At 40.7% G+C, this 21796-nt stretch overlaps 1 protein-coding gene across 6 annotated transcripts in view; it reads right to left on the minus strand.

The window, feature by feature from the left end:
- NDEL1 (nudE neurodevelopment protein 1 like 1) overlaps positions 1-21583 on the minus strand; it is a 29323-nt gene extending 7740 nt beyond the window's left edge. For 3 of the 6 annotated variants that reach the window (XR_014174251.1, XM_081940124.1, XM_081940121.1), the window contains exons 1-8: positions 20765-21076; positions 7774-7871; positions 6482-6635; positions 5924-6072; positions 5035-5171; positions 4421-4594; positions 3574-3665; positions 1972-2123 (exon numbers count right to left, since the gene is read on the minus strand). Coding sequence is in view for 5 of the 6 variants with exons in the window: in XM_081940124.1 (XP_081796250.1) it covers positions 1972-2123; positions 3574-3665; positions 4421-4594; positions 5035-5171; positions 5924-6072; positions 6482-6635; positions 7774-7859 (944 nt within the window). In the remaining variant the exon portion in view is untranslated. Of the gene's footprint in view, positions 1-1971; positions 2124-3573; positions 3666-4420; positions 4595-5034; positions 5172-5923; positions 6073-6481; positions 6636-7773; positions 7872-20764; positions 21077-21429 lie in introns of those variants that run through there. The other 3 variants (XM_081940122.1, XM_081940125.1, XM_081940123.1) reach the window with 3 other exon arrangements.
- Between the last annotated feature and the right edge of the window lie 213 nt (positions 21584-21796).

Here is a 21796-nt window from a genome sequence, read left to right on the forward strand (position 1 = left end):
ACAAATCAACTGTGGGAGCAATAATTAGAAAATGGAAGACATACAAGACCACTGATAATCTCCCTCGATCTGGGACTCCATGCATCAGAAGAACAGTGAGTAAAAATCCCAGGACCACACGGGGGGACCTAGTGAATGACCTGCAGAGAGCTGGACCAACGGAACAAAGGCAGCATATTGTGTTACAAAGGGTAACACAATATGCCACCAGGGACTCAGATCCTGCAGTGCCAGACATGTCCCTCTGCTTAAGCCATTACATGTCCGGGCCCGTCTGAAGTTTGCTAGAGAGCATTTGAATGATCCAGAAGAGGATTGGGAGAATGTCATATGGTCAGATGAAACCAAAATAGAACTGTTTGGTAGAAACACAACTCGTCATGTTTGGAGGAGAGAGAATGCTGAGTTGCATCCAAAGAACACCATACCTACTGTGAAGCATGGGGGTGGCAACATCATGCTTTGGGGCTGTTTCTCTGCAAAGGGACCAGGACAACTGATCCGTGTACAGGACAGAATGGATGGGGCCATGTATTGTGAAATTTTGAGTGCAAACCTCCTTCCATCAGCAAGGGCATTGAAGATGAAACATGGCTGAGTCTTTCAACATGACAATGATTCCAAACATACCGCCCAGGCAACGAAGGAGTGGCTTCGTAAGAAGCATTTCAAGGTCCTGGAGTGGCCTAGCCAGTCTCCAGATCTCAACCCCATAGAAAACCTTTGGAGGGAGTTGAAAGTCTGTGTTGCCCAGCAACAGCCCCAAAACATCACTGCTCTAGAGGAGATCTGCATGGAGGAATGGGCCAACATACCAGCAACAGTATGTGCCAAACTTGTGAAGACTTACAGGAAACGTTTGACCTCTGTCATTGCCAACAAAAGATATACAACAAAGTATTGAGATGAACTTTTGATATTGACCAAATACTTATTTTCCACCATAATTTGCAAATAAATTCTTTCCAAATCAGCCAATGTGATTGTCTGGATTTGTTTTCTCATTTTGTCTCTCATAGTTGAGGTCTACCTATGATGCCAATTACAGGATTCTCTCATAAGTGGGAGAACTTGCACAATTGGTGGCTGACTAAATACTTTTTTGCCCCACTGTATATTACTTCCAGTCATCCCTAATTATTTAGATGATTATAGTTGGAATCATCCAGAGCTAAAAAAAAATTCAATAAGCTCGTATCAGAAATACTGATCCTGAAGTAAGAATCAATAAAGAAAAGAAAAAAAAAGAAATATAGGAAATCATCAATTCAAATAAAGTGACACAGCCACAAAATCTTTTAAACCTTGTGGCTAATTATATATTTCTTGGGTAGATGAAAACAGTATTCTACAATTTTAATGAATGGCAGTTGAAAACTTCAATGTTATTCATTTTTAAATTTTACTTATATTTGGAAGTCAAATGTAAAGTGTAGTAAGTCAAGTAATTATGATTTCTTTTTGTATGAGATGACTCTTATTGTTAGGAACATTTTTCTCATTCATGAAAATGTTCAAAGTCAAAATATAAAGTTGTTTGAGGCTGTCTTGTCATATTTCTTGCAATGCAGTCAAATGGAAGATATATAAATTCCCTTTTTTCATTCATTAAGGAAAAGATATAACAAGTAAAGTTTGAGCCTATGTCAAAATAAAGATAAAGCCAGTTTGATACAGTAGTTAAGACATTAGGCTAAAAACTGGCAGATCATGGGTTATAGTCCTGCTTTAGGCACAAAGCCATCTGGGTGACTTTGGACCAGTCATTCACTCTTGATCTTAGGAAGGAGTCAATTGCAAATCATGAGTGTAAATCTTGCTAGGAAAACTGCAGGGACTAATCACTACAGACACAAGGAGTCAGAATTTATTTGAACAAAAAAGAAAAAAAGAAAGATGTTTATGAATCAAGGAGTGAGGAAACCTTATGCAAAGCAACACTCTAAAACTTCATATAAAAACAAAACTTACGCTTTGTCATAAAATGTTGTATGTCCTGGATGACAGAACTTGATGCCATTGCTGTTGATCATACTGCTATTTATGTTTCCTGCAACATATGATTTACGTGAAGCCTGGTCCTTTGCAAAGTTCCTACAAGCAGCTAATTTGGATTCTAAAGCCTGAGAAGGAATTTAAATAAAATAGAATGTATTATCACTCTGGATGAACAAATAGAGAAGGTAGAATTATTAGGAGCCACATCACAATGAAAAATATAAAGAATCACTCTGGGTAAAATTATTTGCAAAGAAATATAAGTGCTCTTAACATACATTTTTGGTTAAGAACTGAATTTAAAAGTATGCCCATTAATTGAAACTGGTTTCAAATATTCGTCCACAGAGAATCTAAAACAGCAACCAGTTATTTAATATCCATCAATATCTTTAGTAGTGGAAACTGCAATTTACATACTAAGAAAATATTTTAAAAATGATACAAGTATTTGCAATACAGGAATTGGGAGTGGAATATTTAAAATATATGCACCTCTCTTTACTGATTGTAAGATATGAGATTTGTAAAATTTCATGCACTGCGTATCTTTTAACACAGCCATGAACTTTTAAAAAAAGAATTAGTAAAAGCTAAGATTCAAGATGCTGAACTCTACAAATAATATTACCATATGTTTCGGAGTATAAGACACACCTTTTTACCCTCAAAAAGAGGGTGAAAATCTGGGTGTCTTTTATACACTGAATACAGTATTTTTGGCCTCCCGAAACCCTGCCCCCTTCACAAAATTGGACGTGCATAGCCTTTAGGAGGCCTGCAAAGTGCTCCTGGGGGCTGGGGAGGGCAAAACAAGCAAAAAATGGACCATTTTTTGCTCTTTTTTGAGCACGCCCCCCCCAGCCCCCAGGAGCACTCTACAAGCCTCCTAAAGGCTTTGCATGCCCTTTTAGGGGGGGCAAAAAAACTGACCTCTTTTTCTCATTTTTGCCACTCTCCAGCCCCCAGGAGCACTTTACAGGCCTCTCAAACTCTCTGCATGCTCCATTTTTCACAAAAAATGAGGCGTGAAGAGGGTTTGGGAGGTCTGCAGAGTGTAAAAACTTTTTTTTTTAATTTACCTATTCAAAATCTTGGTGCATCTTATACTCCAAAAAATACAGTAGTCTTACTATGCTAAATGTTATTGTCATTTCTCACTACATGTAACCACAGAGCTGTTGCTCTAGCAGTACATGCTTGATTCCCAGGTCAGTTCTTTCCAAGTAAATATATGTAATCCCTCCCTCCTTTGTATATACAATTTTTCTGCTCCATGTAATCATTCAAAATATGTAAATAGCACAATTCTAAATTTCTCTAAAATAAGCCCCAATGAGTTTAATTCTGCTTAGTATCATAATAGTACAGAAACATTTGTTTCATGTAATAAAGTAAACCTACTTAATTGCCTTTCACTGGACTAGAATAAAATCGAACAACAGAGTTGGAAGGAACCTTGGAGGTCTTCCAGTCCACCCCCCTGCTTAGACAGGAAACCATTTCAATGCATGTGAGGAATTGCACTGTATGTCAGCCATAGCAAGATAGCATGATGCAGAGCATAGTTCTTACCCCCACTTTTCTTAGAAGATCACCTACAATGTTGAGAGCTGATATTCGGGCAGATGGAGTAAGGGGGCTGGTACCAAAGCCATTGGGAATAGCTGCAACAAACCCACAAATACAACAGAATAGTCACGTAATTACAATGTCCAAAACTTAAGCTTTTACAACAACAAAAGGAACAAAGAGCAACCCCACACCAGGATCTTTTATGTTTCAGTGAGTGCCATAGCAATATATTTTGTCTAAATTTGATGGCCAGGAATAAAACAATTCTATAAACAACACTGATTTACATAAAATCTTATTTCCATAAAATCACTTCCGACACTTTCCTCTAAGGCTGAACATGCATATTACTAAGTGTAATGCAAGGGTAAAAATACAGGTAGTCCTTCACTTATGACTGTACATTTAATGACAGTTCAAAGTTACAAGGCCCTTACAACACTTACAACTATGAAATTACCCTTGTGTTCATATGATCATAATTTGGGCACTTAACAACTTAACAACATTCAGGACCATTTGCAGGATCCTGTGGTCACGATTGCAATTTACCACATTTTAAGGGTGGGCCTCTATGGGCTTTTTTGTCACCAAATTCTTACTGCTAGTGTTCTAAATTCCTAACTTACATTGCTGTTATACAGATCAGATTTTATAGCTAAAGAGGACAAAGGGAAAAATGTTACAGATGAAATGGATTTATGCTATTCAAACATTGTTCCCTGACCCAATATTCTGAGAACAAAAAACAGTTGTATACAGGGATATAAATAATTAAACTTGGCTCAATTTCTACTTGTAATATAAGCATTCCGTATTTCAGAAAATATACATGTATATGTTCTACCTTTTGGAGAGGGAAAGCTGTTTTCACAGCCTTTCCCAACAGGTGTTGCTGGCAGCGACAGTGAAGCTTGGACTGCTGAATCCATCTTTTCACAATCCAGGGTTGGGGAACTAGGAGCAGATTTCCTAGTTACTTCTTGTTGTCTTTCTCGTACTGCTAGTTCTTGCCTTAAATCTGTAAATTTTAAGAAAAAATTGACAAACTTGTTTATTTTAGCTATGAGTATAAAAAACCCTTCCCTCTCCCCAGTCCATTCGTTCAACTATTCTGTTCATTCTTGAGACACTCCTATGCCTCACAAAAGGTTAACACCACCAAATTGTAGGCCTTGTAGTTGCTTGATTTGATTTCACAGATTAAGCAGGGATGAGGGTGGATTGATCCCAGGATCTGATGTTAAATAGTGTGCTAATGTGCACAATGAATGTGCTTCTTTTCAAATTGATATATGCTTGTTTGACACTTCATGAAATAGCCATAAAAATATGAATACATTAGATGAACTTTAGCTATGCTTCAGAACTAGAAAATTATCTTGCAACTTTCTTATAACCTAGAAAATCAGAGTTTCCCATTATTACAACATTAATTAGCAGCTATATATTAAGTAGTACCTCTAGCTTCATCTTTCAGTCTTTGCACAGAAACTAGCAGAGATTCCTTGTCATCCAGTTCGCTTTCCAAAAAAGCATTTCTCTCTATGGCTTGATTCAGCCTTTGTTCGAAATCTTCTAAAGAAACAATTGTGGCCCTAGAAATTTTAAAAAAAATCAGAAGAAATAAACTCTTTAATAGACATTGAACTGTGGGAGATAAAGAAACATCAAGAAACAGAGGATTATCTGTCAAAGACAGATAATTACTGAACAAAATATAAGCCATCCCAGGAGCTGGTTGGGTCGATAAAGATCATGCAGAACAAGATTGCAGCTCTCCATGCTAATAATAACTATACAATGAATTTTAAAAAATCAAGCCATTATCTTACTTAATAGTCTTATTCTTAATACTCTATAATCAAATACATACCTACTTGTAAGGTGCTATTTTAGATACAAAAGTAGTCAAAGTGAAACCTTGGTACATATAAAATCTGATCCTATAGTTTAGAAAACTAAACCAATTGACTAGTTTTCTTACAGAATGTTCTGAATATTAGTTAGGAGAAAGTACTCCAATATCACCCATAAACATTGCTGTCTACTCAATCATTAAGCTTTGTTAAATAAAAAAAACCTATGTAGAAGAATTTGAATAAAAATCTAAGGCAAATATGATGCTTGTTTTTTAAATATTACTTCATGATTTTTTGAACATTTCAAAATTCACTTTCAGAAGAAAATATAACAAATGAAAGTGGTTTGGGGAATCTGACAAACTTTAGTTTTAGTTGCAGAACTGCACCAATATCAAGAAACTGTTTATAGCACTAAAAAAACATAAAAGCCTGAGCAATACATGCTTTCTTCAGTCAGATAACTGGCAATCACCAACATTCCTTACCTTTTTGCACGCTCAAGATCGTCATTGGCTTGTTCTAGCTCTCTTACATATTTATGCAATTGGTCTTTAATTGACCGAGTCTGGCTCAAGTCATCTTCCAATAAAGACACTTGCTTATAATTTTGTGCATATTGGTGTTCAAGTTTTTCCTGAAAATAAAGGACATGAAAAATTCTATATCTCTGAAATTAATCCAAGAAGTTTAAATACATTTCTATGCTACTGTCTGAATATAGCTATGTAGTGCTTTAGATCTTAAAGGAAAAAAATTGTTATGGAAGACCCAGGCTTCAATTTTTGGACCTAGCATGAAATATTCATGTTAACAACAGCTGAACAGAAAACGGTTAACTGGAACTCTTAAGGTTACAAGACACAACCTAGGAAACTTAACTTCTTCAGCAACCCACTGATTTGGGTTAAAATTAGTAGACTTGTACTTTTATCAATCAGAGAGTGCAAAAACCCTAAAACAAGAGTGATTATACATCTAAGTGCTGTGTTCTACAGCAAAGAATCATGCAATAGCAGAAGACATTTTTTCTTCCCAAGCTGTACCTTTAAGGTTTCCACTTCCTGTTTTAATCTTTGGTTGTCTGCTTGTAAATCTCTGTTTCTTTGTTCAGCCTGTACCAGTTGGGCCTCTAACTCTGCTTCCAGTTCTCTGCTGCCTTCCTGAAATTCTGCCAGCTCTTCATGGGCCTCTTGAAAACTATAACAGGAATAATAGTAGTGAATAGAGATTTTGTCCAGGAATATGCTTTTATTATTAATACAGATATGAGGCTATTTAGTTGTAAAGCAGAAAAAATATTTTTGAGGGGACATGGGCACCCATACTAGACCTATTGGCACCTTCTTAATGAGCGTGCATCTTTTTCCGAACTTATCCTGATACAAGGGAATAAAAACAATAGTGAGAGGGTATAATGACCTTGTCACATTCTATTGGCATACTGTATCTTTAACTCCAATGTACATTTTCAAGGCTGCTGGCAAGCCAGGAAAAGGCATAGTTCTTTATAGCAGTATCAACAGATGCTGCCAATGTACCCACTTTCCTCTGAAGTATCCATTAGATCTTGGATACAAATAGCTACAAATCACTACTTGTCAATAGATTAGTAAGCACTCAATTTCTCTATCAATTGCAACTATAGTATATGCCTTTATTTATTTATTTTTAATTAAAGCTGTTCAGAACTTTACATATATAATTATGCACACACACACACACAAAATGTAAAATTAATTCTTTGGAACGTCCTTTGCCATTTATCTAATAAACTGCCACTATTGAAATTTGGTAAAGTCAGGTTAAAAGAGATAATTCTGAACAAATTAAATCCATTCAGATTTCTCCAAGAGTGGTTGGAGACGAACACACCTTGGATATTAGTGGACATCTATACTAGAAGATAGACATGGAGTGCTTTGTAAAGCTGATCCTCCAAGCTGCCTTTAAAACAGAGGCAAAGTCTCTCACTATCTAAGAATGAGTTTATCAAAATTAGATAGTCTTGGAAGTAATACCATATTTCAATGAAAGCAGAACTTTTAGAAAATACCCCCAGTAAAATAGACAAATGTCACAAGAGTCTGAATTAGCAGTGTTTCTGAAGTGATAAAGGCCCCATTGTTTACAAAAAGAGATTCCATATAGGGCAAGGTCACTTCCAATAGAGATTCTATTCATGTATCCTAGAGCATTAAGTCTAGTCAATTCAAGTATAATGCTATTTTTGAGATACTTGGCTTCCATTTACAGGCTTCTGGATCACAAAGAGAACATTGTTAATGCGTTCATATATCAGACTAAAACTCATAATAACCCAGTATCAGAATCATACCTTTGTTTATATTTTAAAGTCAGCTCTTTCCAATATGCAGCTTCTTCTTCTGAAGTTAAAAACTCTGGAATTTCTTCACAATCCATGATAAGAATTACCTATAAAAAGGGACAAATTATTTCGTTAATAAAATCGTGAGATATCCTTTTGGTTCCAGGTAAGCTCTCTGTCAATTTTTCAAAGTTATAAGACAGATCTTCTATTCCTGACCTCTCAAGAATAATATGGCTAAACCTATTTCCATTTCAAGAAATAATTAGCCAGGAAATCCAACTTGAAAGCCAGAAGTGTTATTATATTTTTTTCTCATGTCCAGCCAAATTAAAACAAAAACTTTATGGGTGCATGCATATGAATATCTGAAAAAAATTAAATCAGAATCACAGTATGTAAAGCGGGGCATCAATTATTTCCTCAGTTTTAATAATCTGCCAATTAGTTTTACAAAAATGTTAACCATAAATTTCCTTTTACAAGACATATAGTATCAGCTGGAGAGGCATTTAAATTAGGGGTATTATGGGAGGGGAGACAGCATTACATTCTACTGTGTGCTACAATCTTGAACCAATCGTTTTCTATTGCTACTGATCTTTTGAAAAAAGAACAGGGGGTTATGTTCATAGATATCTCACACCCTAATCTCACTTTCAAAGATATTAAGCAGCAGCTCATTCTTTTAATTTATTTTAATTGTTCCACTGCCCTTCAATCATATTTTCAGACCAGCTTGTAAAATAAATCAGTCACATAATTAGTACATTGCTAATTGCCTCCTTCCACAGAATTGTACAAATCCAAGGGCCAGCTAAATGAATACTATCAGTGGAATAAAAAAAAATCCAGATCCTATACAGTAACACTAGTATACATTTTCCTAAATATTCTTTCTATCCATTTTTAACATAAACAAAAATAAATTAGATTGACCTTAATTTTTTGGAAAAGAATTACAGACTTCCTCAGACCTCACACCTTCATGAAAGCTAAAGCTATCAGCTAAAAAAGAACAGTGATTTCTGATAACCATCAGCCATTTCCCCCTCAGACAGAAAGTCTAGCACTTTTCAGTTCTGTGACCCACATTTTTTATTCAAGCAATGAAGGACAAATACTAGATACTCTATTGTACATGGCTGAACAGTGGAAATGTCCAAAACCCCTCCTCCCAAAAACAAGCAAAAAGGGAAAGTTGAAACTGTAACAAAAAGCTGTATAGTAGCTTTTGAACTCAGTATAACTAACTAGCCTTCAGATAAACAGCGAAAAAAGTAGTGAATGAACTGTTTGTGTTTTGCCGTTTTCCTTCCAGCTATATACGCTGTACATGGTCTAAACAAACCAACATAAACTCCCTGAACTAAAACACAAATATTTCTTTGAGAGAGCACAGAAAACCTGCAGGTAAAACAGATATCACCCAGGAAAGTACTAATTGTGCAGTGGAAGCTTGGACTTGATAAATCTTACCCCACTATTACTATAGTAATATCAGTGCTTCTTAGTGGAAGTGCTATTTAAAGCAATTTGCACATATTAAAAACAAACTACTGACAGCACTTCTAAATCTCTACACTACAGTTCTGCTTTTATCCCTAAGGTCTTTTACTTGATTTTGCAATGTAAAGAAATAGTACCAAGACAGGAGCAGAGAAAAACTCCAAGATAATACAATTAAGTAGTGCAACATTAATTCAGGAAAGCATCTAAAAGTGGGTTTGCACAGTGTGCTGAATAAAATCAAACAAACCACAACACAGGATATTATTTGAACCTAGGTAAAGTCATCTGTAATATTTTAATATTTTTAGCTGTGGATCACAGCTAAAAATATTAAAATATTAGAAACCAATTGTTTTCATTCACTAAGCTATGGCTTAGCAAAAAATATAAACTCAATCACATGGTCTGGAAATAACACAATTAGTTAAATATTACACCCTAGAAATGAATATGATGACAATGAAATCTGAATGATAGAGAAGCCATGTTAACACTGCTTAGGTTAAAATCCGAAAAAATCATGGCTTATACTAAAAAATTCAAACAAAATAGTGCTCCCCCCCCCTACCACCCCCATTGTATATTAGTCAAAGTAATTAAGATATATTGCTATGAGGTGGTCTCTTAAACTGTTCATTTTGGAAAAAGTTAGTATTATTTTTAAAAAAAAGCATTAAACTGACAAGAAACCAAAGGGAAGATATGCTACACTTTACAAAACATGGAAAAAATAAGTTTAGGGCAAAACAAAGAGAATAATCACTATCCTGATTCATTGAAGAGATTCATTCTACATAATCAGGGTGTAACAATAACAGTGGTGTTCATTAAAAGAAAAATGCTAATCTTGTAGAACCTAAAAGACATACCAAAATAATTTCTCTGAAGTTCACGCTCTAATTAACCACTTCAGGGATCGCTACAATTGGGCAAAAAACAATCTTTGGTTGAAGATTGTTGAGTTCTGCATGTCACAAAATAAGAGTTCAAGTATCTGACATCTTCCCCCCCCCCCTTCAAGTATATATATCAAAGAACTATTAAATATTGTACATAAAGAAAATAATAAACCTGGTATAACAAAATAAGAGCTATTATTATGTTTCATTCTCTACAGAGATTTCCTGTAGCATCAAACAAGACTGAAAATGACAGTTGGTCTTACCTGAACTGTTATTATGGGAGGTTTGCAGGATTAGCCAGGATTGGATATTATGATGTCCAATTGGCCTCGAGTTAAAACTGAAGCCACGCCTCTGTGCTCCTTGCTTTTGGTTCCCAGTTTCAATGAGTCAAGTCTACTGAAAAACACCTGAAAACAAGTCATAAGGGAACACCTCCTACTCCCTGAACTCCCCAACCCCAATACTAGGGCAGGAACCTGGCTAATCCTGCAATCCTCCCAAAATAACAGTTCAGGTAAGACCAACTGTCATTTTCTGGAGGAATTTGCAGGATTAGCCAGGATTGGGACATACCCAAGTTAACGTCCCTCGGGGGGCGGGGGGTCACTGTTGGTCCTGGGTTACTCATGTGCTACCACCTGTTGTAACATCCTATGCCCAAACGCCACATCAGCCCATGCATAAGCGTCTAACCTGTAGTGCCTGATAAAGGTAAAGCGTCTAACCTGTAGTGCCTGATAAAGGGAGACGGGGACACCGACATAGCGGCCCTACAAATCTCCGCAATAGGCGCCTGTGTAGCCAGGCTGCTGAGATAGCCGCACTCCTAGTGGAGTGTGCTGTAATGCCATGGGGAACCTGTAGGTGCTGAACCTCATAGGCCAGTGTGATGGCCAATTTGATCCACCTCCATATGGCAGAAGAGGACACCCTCTTCCCCAAGGAAAACGGGTAAAAGGAAACTAAAAGTGACTCAGATTTCCTGAGGCTCTCCGTGCGCTTCAGGTAAATGTGCAAGGCAAGCCTGACATCCAGCCTGTGCCAAAGGCGTTACCTATCTCGTGACGGATCCGGGCAAAAATCTGGCAAGACCACCTCCTGTGATCTGTGAAAAAGGGAATTTACCTTGGGGAGAAAAGTCGGATCCAGTCGCAGGACGACCCAATTATTGTGGAATGTGCAAAGATCCGACCTGGAGGACAATGCCCCCAGTTCAGAGATTCGACGGGCTGAGGTGACCACCATGAGAAACACTACCTTAAGTGTCACGAGCATCAGGTCAACTGTCCTCAGTGGTTCAAATGGTGCCCCTGTCATGGCTTGGAGAACCGTAGTGAGGCTCTAAGTTGGAAATCTGTGGATTACCAGGGGGGCGGAGGTTGCCCGCACCCCACAGGAACCTCTCAACTAACGGAAGCTAGGAAAGTGGAAGGAGCCCTTCTCCCTGAATGATCGTGGATAGGGCTGCTACCTGCCTCCTAAGGGTGCCATGTGAGAGCCCCTTATCCAACCCCTCTGGAGGAACTCCAAGACATGCAGTACCGAAGCCTCACGGGGATCTGCTCCTGAGGCCTGGCACCACTCTGCAAAGACCCCCCAGGTGGAATCATAGATTCTGGTGGTGGAACCCCTGCGTGAGGCCTCAATGGTGGAGATTATTCTCTGGGAAAGCTGGGCATCCCTCAGGCATTCCCGCTCAATTTCCACATGGCTAGTTGCAGCCACTGTGGCTCGGGATGCACCAGGTTCCCCTGCCTGAGTATGCTCCCTCCCCGGGATCCTCCACGGATGTGACACTGACAGGCACATGAGGTCCGCAAACCATGCCCAGCATGGCCAGTAAGGTGCCACTAAGATGAGCTCCGCCCTCTCTGAGATCACCTTCCGAACTACCCCAGGGAGAAGGGGAAGGGAAGGGAAAGCGTAGAGCAGGTCCTCCGGCCATGGAGTCCAAAGAGCGTCGACCCCTTCCATCCCCTGAGTCGGGACCCGAGAGAAGAAACGTTCCACCTGAGTGTTCTGTGATGTGGCAAACAGGTCCACCTCCGGATGGCCAAACCTGGAGCAGATGGTCTGGAACAGTTCCGGAAGAAGACTCCACTCTCCGTGGTCGACAGTGGACCAACTGAGCCAGTCGGCTTGATGATTGTTCACTCCCGTGATGTGCTCTGCCCTGAGCGATCGAAGATGCCTCTCCACCCAGGCGCTGAGTGCCATTGCATCAGTATGAAGAGCCCTGGAGTGTGTGCCGCCTTGCCAGCTGACAATGTGGGGCCTTCGCTGCCACATTGTCGGTTAGCACCAAGGTCTCGTACATGGTCCTTGAAGTGCCGCAGTGCCAAGTGAATCGCTCGCAGCTCCAACCAATTGATATTGTCCTGGAGGTCCATCCAAGTCCAATGCCTTGCACCATCCGGGACTCCAAGAGAGCTCCCCATCCGTACAAGCTGGCGTCTGTTGTCAGGATTAGGCGCTGTGGCTCCCTGAACTCGCAGCCCTTGTGTAGTGCCAGGGAGAGCCACCACCTCAACGACAGCTGCACCTGCGACGTCACTGGAACCCTTGCCTCGGAGTTGCTGGAGTTGGACCTCTGATGCGACAGGAGATGCCATTGAAGTGGCCTCGTGTGCAGACAAGCCCAAGGCACCACATCCATGCAAGAAATGAATTTCCCCAGCAAGCTGGAGAGCACCACTACAGGAACAAAATGCTGACGTATAACTTGTCTAACTAAAGCTAACAAACTAACTTGCGGTTGTGGGACCGGAATACCTTCCCCAAAATGGAATCTATGAGAGTCCCAGGTGAAGATTCCTGGTGCTGGGGACCAGGGAACTCTTATCCAAGTTCACTGAAAAACCTAACTGTTGGAGCATAGACACTACTAACGAAATGTCTTCCCTCGCGCGTTCAAATGATGCCGTCTGGATCAAAATGTCATCGAGATAACATTGGATCCTGACGGAGCGCTCTTGGAGGGAAGCCGCCACCAGGACCTTAGTGAAGGTGTGAGGCGCAGACGCCAGTCCAAACGGTAAGGCCCTATACTGATAATGTCTACCTAAATAGGAGAATCTGAGGTATTTACGATGACCAGGGAATATGGGGATATGGAGATAAGCCTCCGTCAGAACGATGGAGGCCATGAAGTCATTACACCTGATCCCCGCCAAAATGGATTTAAGGGCAGCCATCTTGAATCTCCTATAGACCAGGTGAAAATTTAGAAGTTTTAGATCTAGTATCATCCTCCATCCCTACGAACGTTTCAGAACGACAAAGAGATTAGAATCCTGACCCTACTTGGTCAGGTGGAACCAGTTCCACCGCCCTGATATCTAAGAGGTATTGGATCGCCTGTCTCATGAGATTGCGTTTATCTCTACTCTTAGCGACTGAAAAAGTCCGAAAGTGGTTTGGAGGAATGGAGAGGAACTCCAGGCGCAGGCCAAATCTGATGGTGTTCAAAACCCAGGCATCTGTGATAAGCTCAGCCCAGGCATCGGCAAACAGGATCAGTCTGCCGCCTATGGGTAGGGTCGCCATTGACCTATCTGCCCCACTGGTAGGAATGGCCACCTTCCCTCCAAAAGGGCCTCTTCCCCTGGGGTTGGAACTTAGGACTATCCCTCGAGTAGTGTCTATCTGACTGCCTATCTGATCTTGAAAAATACCTGCTTTGTTGAACTTCCTGATCTTACTGACGATAAGGCTGCTTCCAAAATTAAGATGCTGACTTCTGCTCCGACTTCTTTGCGGGCATGGGCATGACCTTCTTCTTATTCTTGTACTCAACGAGGATTGGGTCCAACTGGGCACTGAAAAGGGAGCCCCCAGCATAAGGTGATGAGGCCAGGTGCCACTTCGTCTTGTTCTCAGCTTGCCAACCCCGCAGCCACAGGAGGCGTCTGGAGGTCAGCAGAAAATTGAGCAACAGCAACCAGCTTGTTGAGGAGGCCATCGCCGGAGAGGCATACTTCATGGCATGCTGAGTGGCATCAGCAGAAAATTGAGCAACAGCAACCAGCTTGTTGAGATCCAGATGAGTACGCACCTCCTCTGGCGGAATCCGCTCCTACATATGTTGTAGCCAAAGGATAGCCGTGCAGCTGAAGAATGACGCTGAGGCAGCTGCCTTGATGGCCCACGCGGAAGACTGGAATGTTTTGCGAAGAGTCAGCTCAGCCTTCTTGTCATCGGTCTTCAAGTAGTCAGCCACATCTCTGGGCACCACCATAGGTGTGGAAGCCAAGGCCACCACTGGAAGGTCAAATGTGGACATCATCAAAGCCTCAGAAAAACTAGGTTCTATGTTAAAGAATCTCCTATCACTGCTATTAGGGTTAGGAAATTCCCTGGCTTTTCCCACTGCTTCTAAACTACTTCCAAGAATAGCTTAGGGGCAGGGATTTCCTCCTTCGCTAGAGGAGCCTCTGAGTAAACCTGGCCCTCAGGTTTCTTTTCCGGGCCACCTTCCTTGGCTCCTTCCTTGGGCTCTCCGTATCTCCCAGCTGCGTTGTGGCCCTAGCCTTGTGCAGCAGAGATCTGAACAAATCCGGGGGAAACAAGCCTGAGAATGCTGGTGCTTCAGGCTTTGAGGGATCCTCATCATCGGACATATCTACTTCTCCCTGAACCTGAGCCCCAGCCATGGAAACTTTGCTAGCCAGAAAAGGCAAAATTGGTCGGTGCACTCCTGAGGGGAAGGGTCTAGGCCTGGCCTGAGCAGTGTTTCGCCACCACCACCCCAGTCACCTTTGCCACAGTTGCAGGGCTTGCAGTCCCCTTCTGCAATCCAGTAGCAATTCCATGTGTAATTGCAGAGGAAATAAACCTCTGAATGCTTGCAGGAAGCTGCTCCATGTCTCTAATGAAGGAATCCTCCTCCCCAGCCTGTTTAAAGTCATCGGTCTGTGGAGCCAAGGATGGCCTAATGGGGCTATTCCCCCTGGGCCCCCTGCATTGAAAAGGATCCCTCAGATAGGGGCCCTGTTCTACCATGGAGGGGGGAGGGGAAATATCCCCTGCATATTCCCTAACATATAATGGGGAATCCCCCCTGCGAGGAGCCCTAGACCTTGATCTAATAGGTGATCTGGATCTCAAGGGAGAACTAGGCCTACCCCTCTGTTCAGCCCTGGACACCTGCTTTTCCAGGGCCCTGTGCCTCCTCTCTTCGTCTCTCTGTAAAGCCTTGGAAGGTTTCCCAGCAGCCATGGTCTTGAGCAGCCTTGCAGAGGCAGTGGGTCTTTCTTGGGCCCTACTGGAAGGCCCCTCCCCAGGGGACAATGGGGTGGAATCAGGCCTCTCTTCTCCATCCGCCATGGTACCAGGTCGGGCCTCCTTCCGGCTCAGCCCACCTGACCAGCAGCAAAAAACAGCTTCCCCCATAGAGACTCACAGTCTCTGTGCAATGATCGCAGCCGTCGGTAGATCTTTCTGGCCCCTTTTCAAGCCGCGCGATTGCCGGAAGCACCACGTAGTGCGGCACGTGCTCCTCGATGTCCCCCGCCACTCCGGGCCTCGCCCTGGGTCCGCATGGCCTTGCCGCAGCCGCTGCTGTAGAAGGGATTGCCCCCGGGATGGCAGGTATGAGATCGAGGCTCCGAAGCAGCCTCTGCCTCAGCCCATGCGGCCCGCTATAACACAAGGCCCAAAATGGCCACCGGAATGGCGTCCCGCCTCTAATAGCCCCAACAAACAATTTTCAAAACCCTTACTAGAGTCCGGGAGCAAGCCACACCAAGAGGAGGCTTCCAAGAAGCAGATGGAGGCAAAAGGGGGGAGGTAGGTAGGAAGAAATTGTAGGATGGCACTGGATTGTGTTTGGGAATCTCTGGAACCAAAAGCAACTTGTCCTTCTTTGGCCAGACAGAGATGAAACTGGGAATCAAAAGCAAGGAGCACAGAGGCGTGGCTTCAGTTTTAACTCTGTCTCGAGGCCAATTGGACATCATAATACCCAATCCTGGCTAATCCTGCAAATTCCTCCAGAAAACAGCAATATTCAAATATTACAGTTTCCCCCCAAAAAGTATTTATTAAATTTCTACACTGCTCATTTCACCTGCATGATTAATATTGGCCATGAACACCCACATATGTACCTGCATCTATGAATTCTCTTAATCTTTTTAACGTGTTAAGTTTGCTGAATCTTTTATTTTTATTTATTATTTAAATAAAGTCTGGATCTAATACTGTTCCATGGCTAGCTTATGTACATTCTCTTGCATGGAAAATAGCTGCTGAAAAGCAGCCAAGCAGAAAAACTATTCTTGGCTCAAGAACCTAACTGGGCAATGTCTTCCAGTGACAAGAAATTAACCAATTTCCATGCTCCTGTTTTTCGTGATCAGAATTAACACAGGTAGTAATGTGCAGTTCAGCAGTGTTCAAACAGAAGAGCCCATAATGTATTGGAGTCTCATATAGCAATCCCAAAATGTTCTAACACAGAAGTAACTACATAAGAGCATATGACCTCTCCACCCATTGTTTTCCATCTCTTTTCTTAAAATGTATTTACTCTGGGGAAAAATTACTTCAGTGCACAAAACCATAGGAGATCTATGTTGTATTGAATTAGGCCTTGATCTCCAAGTATTATTGGGGGACAATATCATAATCTATACCGTTGTAAATATTGGGGATACATATTCTGCAGTAAAGAATTATCTCATTGCACTTAAACACAGTGTTCTATTTTTACATGCTTACATATAGGTCTTTTACTGAGTTAATCATCTGCTATTCCCAATCCCAAAATCTTGACTTAGGTATTGGGGTAACATTAAGCTTATAAACTACTTTATGCTAAATCAGCAAATCATAATCCTTATTTAATATGATTAAATTAGAAAATAAAACCAATTTTCTAATTTTAGCTTCAATTTCTATTTAAAGTCTACCTATTTTTAGTGATTAGAGCTACATAGCTAACCATACACTAATTAGAAAAGATAAAAGCAGAGGGTATATCAGTAATTGGACAAGAACAATGTCTAAAGTGGATCTATTGATAAAGCCCAGTAATAATATTGTCACTGTTGCAGACTTTTCTCCAAAAGGAGAAAAATTCACAAAAAAGTTAAATGTACATGTATGGAATCTTTCCTAATTTTTTTTCTGTGTGAGAAACAAAACAAAAATCACTCTTATGCTGTACTATAGTTAGGAAGTACACAAAAAAGTCAATTATGAAAAGTATGTTATAAAAATTCATATTTTGATTACATAAAATTAGTTATAGCATGAAATGATTAAAAACTCACATGACTGTATTAAAACATATTAAACGTACACTTAAATGTAAACTATGTTTCTATATTTATATTTTAATAAGGATTATTATAGCCTATATGGATTGTTTTATATAGGTGTTGTTTTATTTGATTATTGTATGCCACCAAGAGTTAGTTTTATGAGATGGGTAGCTATACAAAATCGATAAATACATACATCATATCCTAAAACTGATTAAGTTCAGTTAGTTTTCTGTGTAAAAGAACAGAAGCCAAAGTTTCTTACTGCCAGGTTAATCAAAACAATACAATCATATTAATACATATTTTCTTTAAGGAGCCAAACTAGTAAGTCACCAGATACCAGTAAGTCACCTGGTTTATTAGATGCAGCTCTTTATTCTACTTTACTAATATTCATAGATTACTATTATTCATAGTGAAAAACCATGGTTTATAAACTAAATTGGTTGGGTTTGTACAAACCACAGAACCAAATAAAATACTGTATAGACCAGATTATAACTGTCAAGAGCATTTGGTTATATTATACTTCTGTTATTTCCCTCAACAAAATGGTAATGCATAATATAATTAATTAAAGAAACACTGCCTCCATTTACAAATGTAGTGATGGTTGTATTCAAGGTTTCCATGGATGTAAGTGATGCTAGCAAAACAGATTTTCTGTGAATGATGCAAGTTTAATTCATGTGACCTCAGATCTACAGAGGCTCATTCGGTCTTCAGTAAACATCAGAATGAGCCAGGCACTCTTCTCAGCTTGCTCTAATTATTTCCAAGCAGCAAGTTAAAGGAATGACCTCTGACATTTTTAAGTATATGTTACAAAACCCTGTACTTTAAAAAAATGTACAGGATCCTGAAATAGCTACCATAAACTACTATACAAACTAAACATGTTCATACAGACTTTAAGAAACAAAAAGCAACCAGGGTGGTAATAAAAAGTATCATAGATAATAAACTAATTTAAGGACTGAAGAAAGCTAGAGTATGAGTATGCTAAATAAAACAGAATTGAAGATTTTTTATGGCAGTCATTTTTCTTTAAAGTCACTACTATACAGTAATGCTAACTCAGTCTATATAGGAGATATAGAATGTTTAGAATTTTCTTCCAGAAAGATGACACTGAGTTTTCAATGGATACTTTTGCTTGGAATCAGTTCAAAGCAGAAACACCTCTACAGCCTGACAAATAGCTTTTAAAGAAGAATCTAAAAGCTGGTTTTAAAACTGAAATATCAAATATTTTCAATCCAACATTTATTGTGGCAGACTATACTTATGGGCATATTGTTGATCCATCTTAAGGTGGATAATTAGAACATAGGTTTTGAGAACAGCCACAAAATTAACACATATCACTCCCTCATTATCATTCTTTTCAAAATATTCAGCTTTCTTCCTATGAAATCTATAGAACACATCCAGCATGTTTATAGGGTCACAAAGAGTTTACTCTTCAACCATAAAAGATTTCCACTAAATTTATTTAGGAAACTCTTTTTAAAAGTAACAACTTTTCTTCCACATGGAAGAATCCAAGTGACAAAAGTAATATATTTGTGACATGTTAAAGATTAATTTATTATTAATTAAAATTCTCAAGTGAGGGATATTTTTTCTGGATATTCTATAAATTATTTGGTAGTTTTTCAAATAGTGCTGCTAAGTGTATCTCAGTGAAGAGCAAGATCTTTAAGGAAAAGTGAATGTTTAGGTTAATGTAGTTTTGCTGATGTCTATTTTGCATCATAAGCATTTCTTATAATCACCTTCCATCAGTATCAAACAATATTGTATCTGCCACTTCCTCCTCCTAAGCAATTGGAAATTCTTTCAGTGACTCAGGGGAATGTGTCTTCTGACATCAGCAATATATTTGTGTATCTTAGCAACCATCTGACAAGCAAAACACTTTTCATTTTCCCAACATGACAGAATATTATGAGGATTCTAAATATCAACAAGTTGGTCCTAGAAAGCAATTTTTATTAGACATCAGAAGCAATGGTATTTTAGATTTAAAGTGTCCACACAAAATGGACACCATGTATATGCAATGATATTATCAAATAAATGCCACTATAATATATTGTGTCCCAACATCTGATACAAGTATATAAATAGCATTTTCATGCTACCTTCATGTGCATTTCTTCATCTGCCCCTCATGCCCACTGCAGATACTCATGAAAAAATACAGATCTATTCTAATTTACATGACATTTGTTTTCCTTTTTACTTGGGAGAGGAATATAAAGAGATTGAAAGATAACAGTAATGATAAAAATGGTATGCTCTGAATTCAATCAAATGTGATGGGGGCAGCCATGTTCTCTGACCCAATCACATATAATGAACAATGAAAGTGAAATCTGTCTTTCAGAGCAAAAGATGGAAGAGCTCTGTGGAACAAAACCTACATCTCTAGCCCTTGGGATTTAAAAGGTATAGCTCTGGTATCTGTTACAAACACCAAAAGCACCTTCATACGTAAGCAGGGCAAAATATGTCAACAAATGAGGGTGTTCTCGTTGTGTTTGATTCTAAAAATATAAAGTCAAAGTTTAAAACTGCAATAAAAAAGCGTAAATAATATGACATGCTTTTTGTAGTCATGTCACCTTAACTGTAAAAAAATAGCTTCTCCTTTCTGGCAAAACTAAGATGTTACTCATAGGAAACCACATTCAAAATTAGTCATGCAAGCAGGCTTCAATACCGGAAGGAATTTAAGGCGCTTAAGATTTGATACGCATAGATAGATGAGAGTTACTATACAGGATGTACAATAAAGCAGCTGATAACCCCATCTGACCAGGTTTCAAAACTGAAATTAGCCATTTCCAGGGAGGAAAACATCAGAAGCAACGCTTGCTGCCCACGATGACTTTACAAAACAGACCCTACTACACCAGAGGCGCTATATATAGACTCTTTCAACAAAATGAATGGGAAAAGTGCGCCTTGAGCACCTGTAAACCAGGGGCTGCTTCATTAACCGACCAAGACATCCGGCTGGTATCTGTGGAAAGCAGACTGCTGGTTTGCATGGGAGTAGTTCCATTTTTTTTTTTTTTGTTATACCCAAGGAGAAACAAAAGACAAAGTGAAGAGAAACCCCATAATCCATAACCGGTACAGGATGGATTTAAGAGAACGGGCGGACTGTCAGGAGAGCACACGAACAGGAACAGAGAGGTGGCAGGAGGATGCCTCGCCCCGACGGATAAGCAGCTTTCGCGATATCGTGAAGCAGGGAAAAAACCAAAACCGGCTTAAGGACTAATGGAAGGGAAAAAAACAGACCTGGGCCCTGAGGCGAGTCACGGGGGCAACGGCCGGAAATCTTCAGCATTAACAAGAGACCTAAGAGGGCGGATTATGCAGCTCCTGAAGAAGGGCAGATCCGGAGAAGACGGAGAAGAAGTGTCCCCTCACCGGGAGGCGCAGGCCGAAAAGCTGGGAAGGGCGGGGGGCGAAAGAGCCCGGAGATAGCGACCCTCTCCCAAAAAGACCTCCAATTCCTTCTTGCCCTTTTCCTCAAGCGCTCAAACGGCCACTGGAGTGGGAGGGAGGGGGGAGAAGAGTAACGCGTCTTCCTCGCTCTTTCAGGGAGGAGGGGGGGAGGGGGGAGGAGGATCCTGTCCCGCCCCGCCGCTCCTTTACGCGCTGAGTGACACGCACAGTCCCCAGCCAGTCGCCGCCGCTCAAGAGCTCTCGCTCTGACTAATAGGAAAAAGAGCCGACGGCCGAAATCTGCTCTGTTGTCAGTTCGCAGCCAATCGGCGTGAGGGAGTTGAAGCGGCCGAACTCGTGGGCTTGCGGTGGCGGGGGTGAGGGAGGAGGGGAGGGGGAGTCACTTGGTTCTTATGCCTCAGCCTGCCTCGAACTAGGAACGCATCGGGCGCGTGCATGGAGGGACGCCGTGCCCCCACCCCCACCCCGGCTTTATTCCTCGCGCTCTTCCTTACCCGTCCAGTGTGTTCTGTCACGGTTGCTCCCGCCGCCAACGTAGCCGCATCGCCTTACTCGCTGACACAGCTCCGAACCCTGCCTCATCCGGGCATTCACCGGCAAAAAAAAAAAAATCTTACGTCACAGAGAGGGCGAGGCCACAACGGAGACGAGAACAACCCCTTGAAAGGCGGGGCGGCGTACTTGAGTGACACCCGCCGTGTGTTGTTTGTGCAGCTGTTTCGCCTCTCGCGAGATGCTTTGAGTGGGCTGTTTGGGAGATGCTTATTCGTCGTTGGGCTGATATTTGAGAAGACGCGAAATATGAATTAATGGGCTTTTATTGTTTATAAGCATGCAAAATGTGGTTCCTCATTGTGCCTG

This window comes from Natrix helvetica (genome assembly GCF_964273705.1).
Source record: "Natrix helvetica genome assembly, chromosome: 1".
NCBI lineage: Eukaryota > Metazoa > Chordata > Lepidosauria > Squamata > Natricidae > Natrix > Natrix helvetica.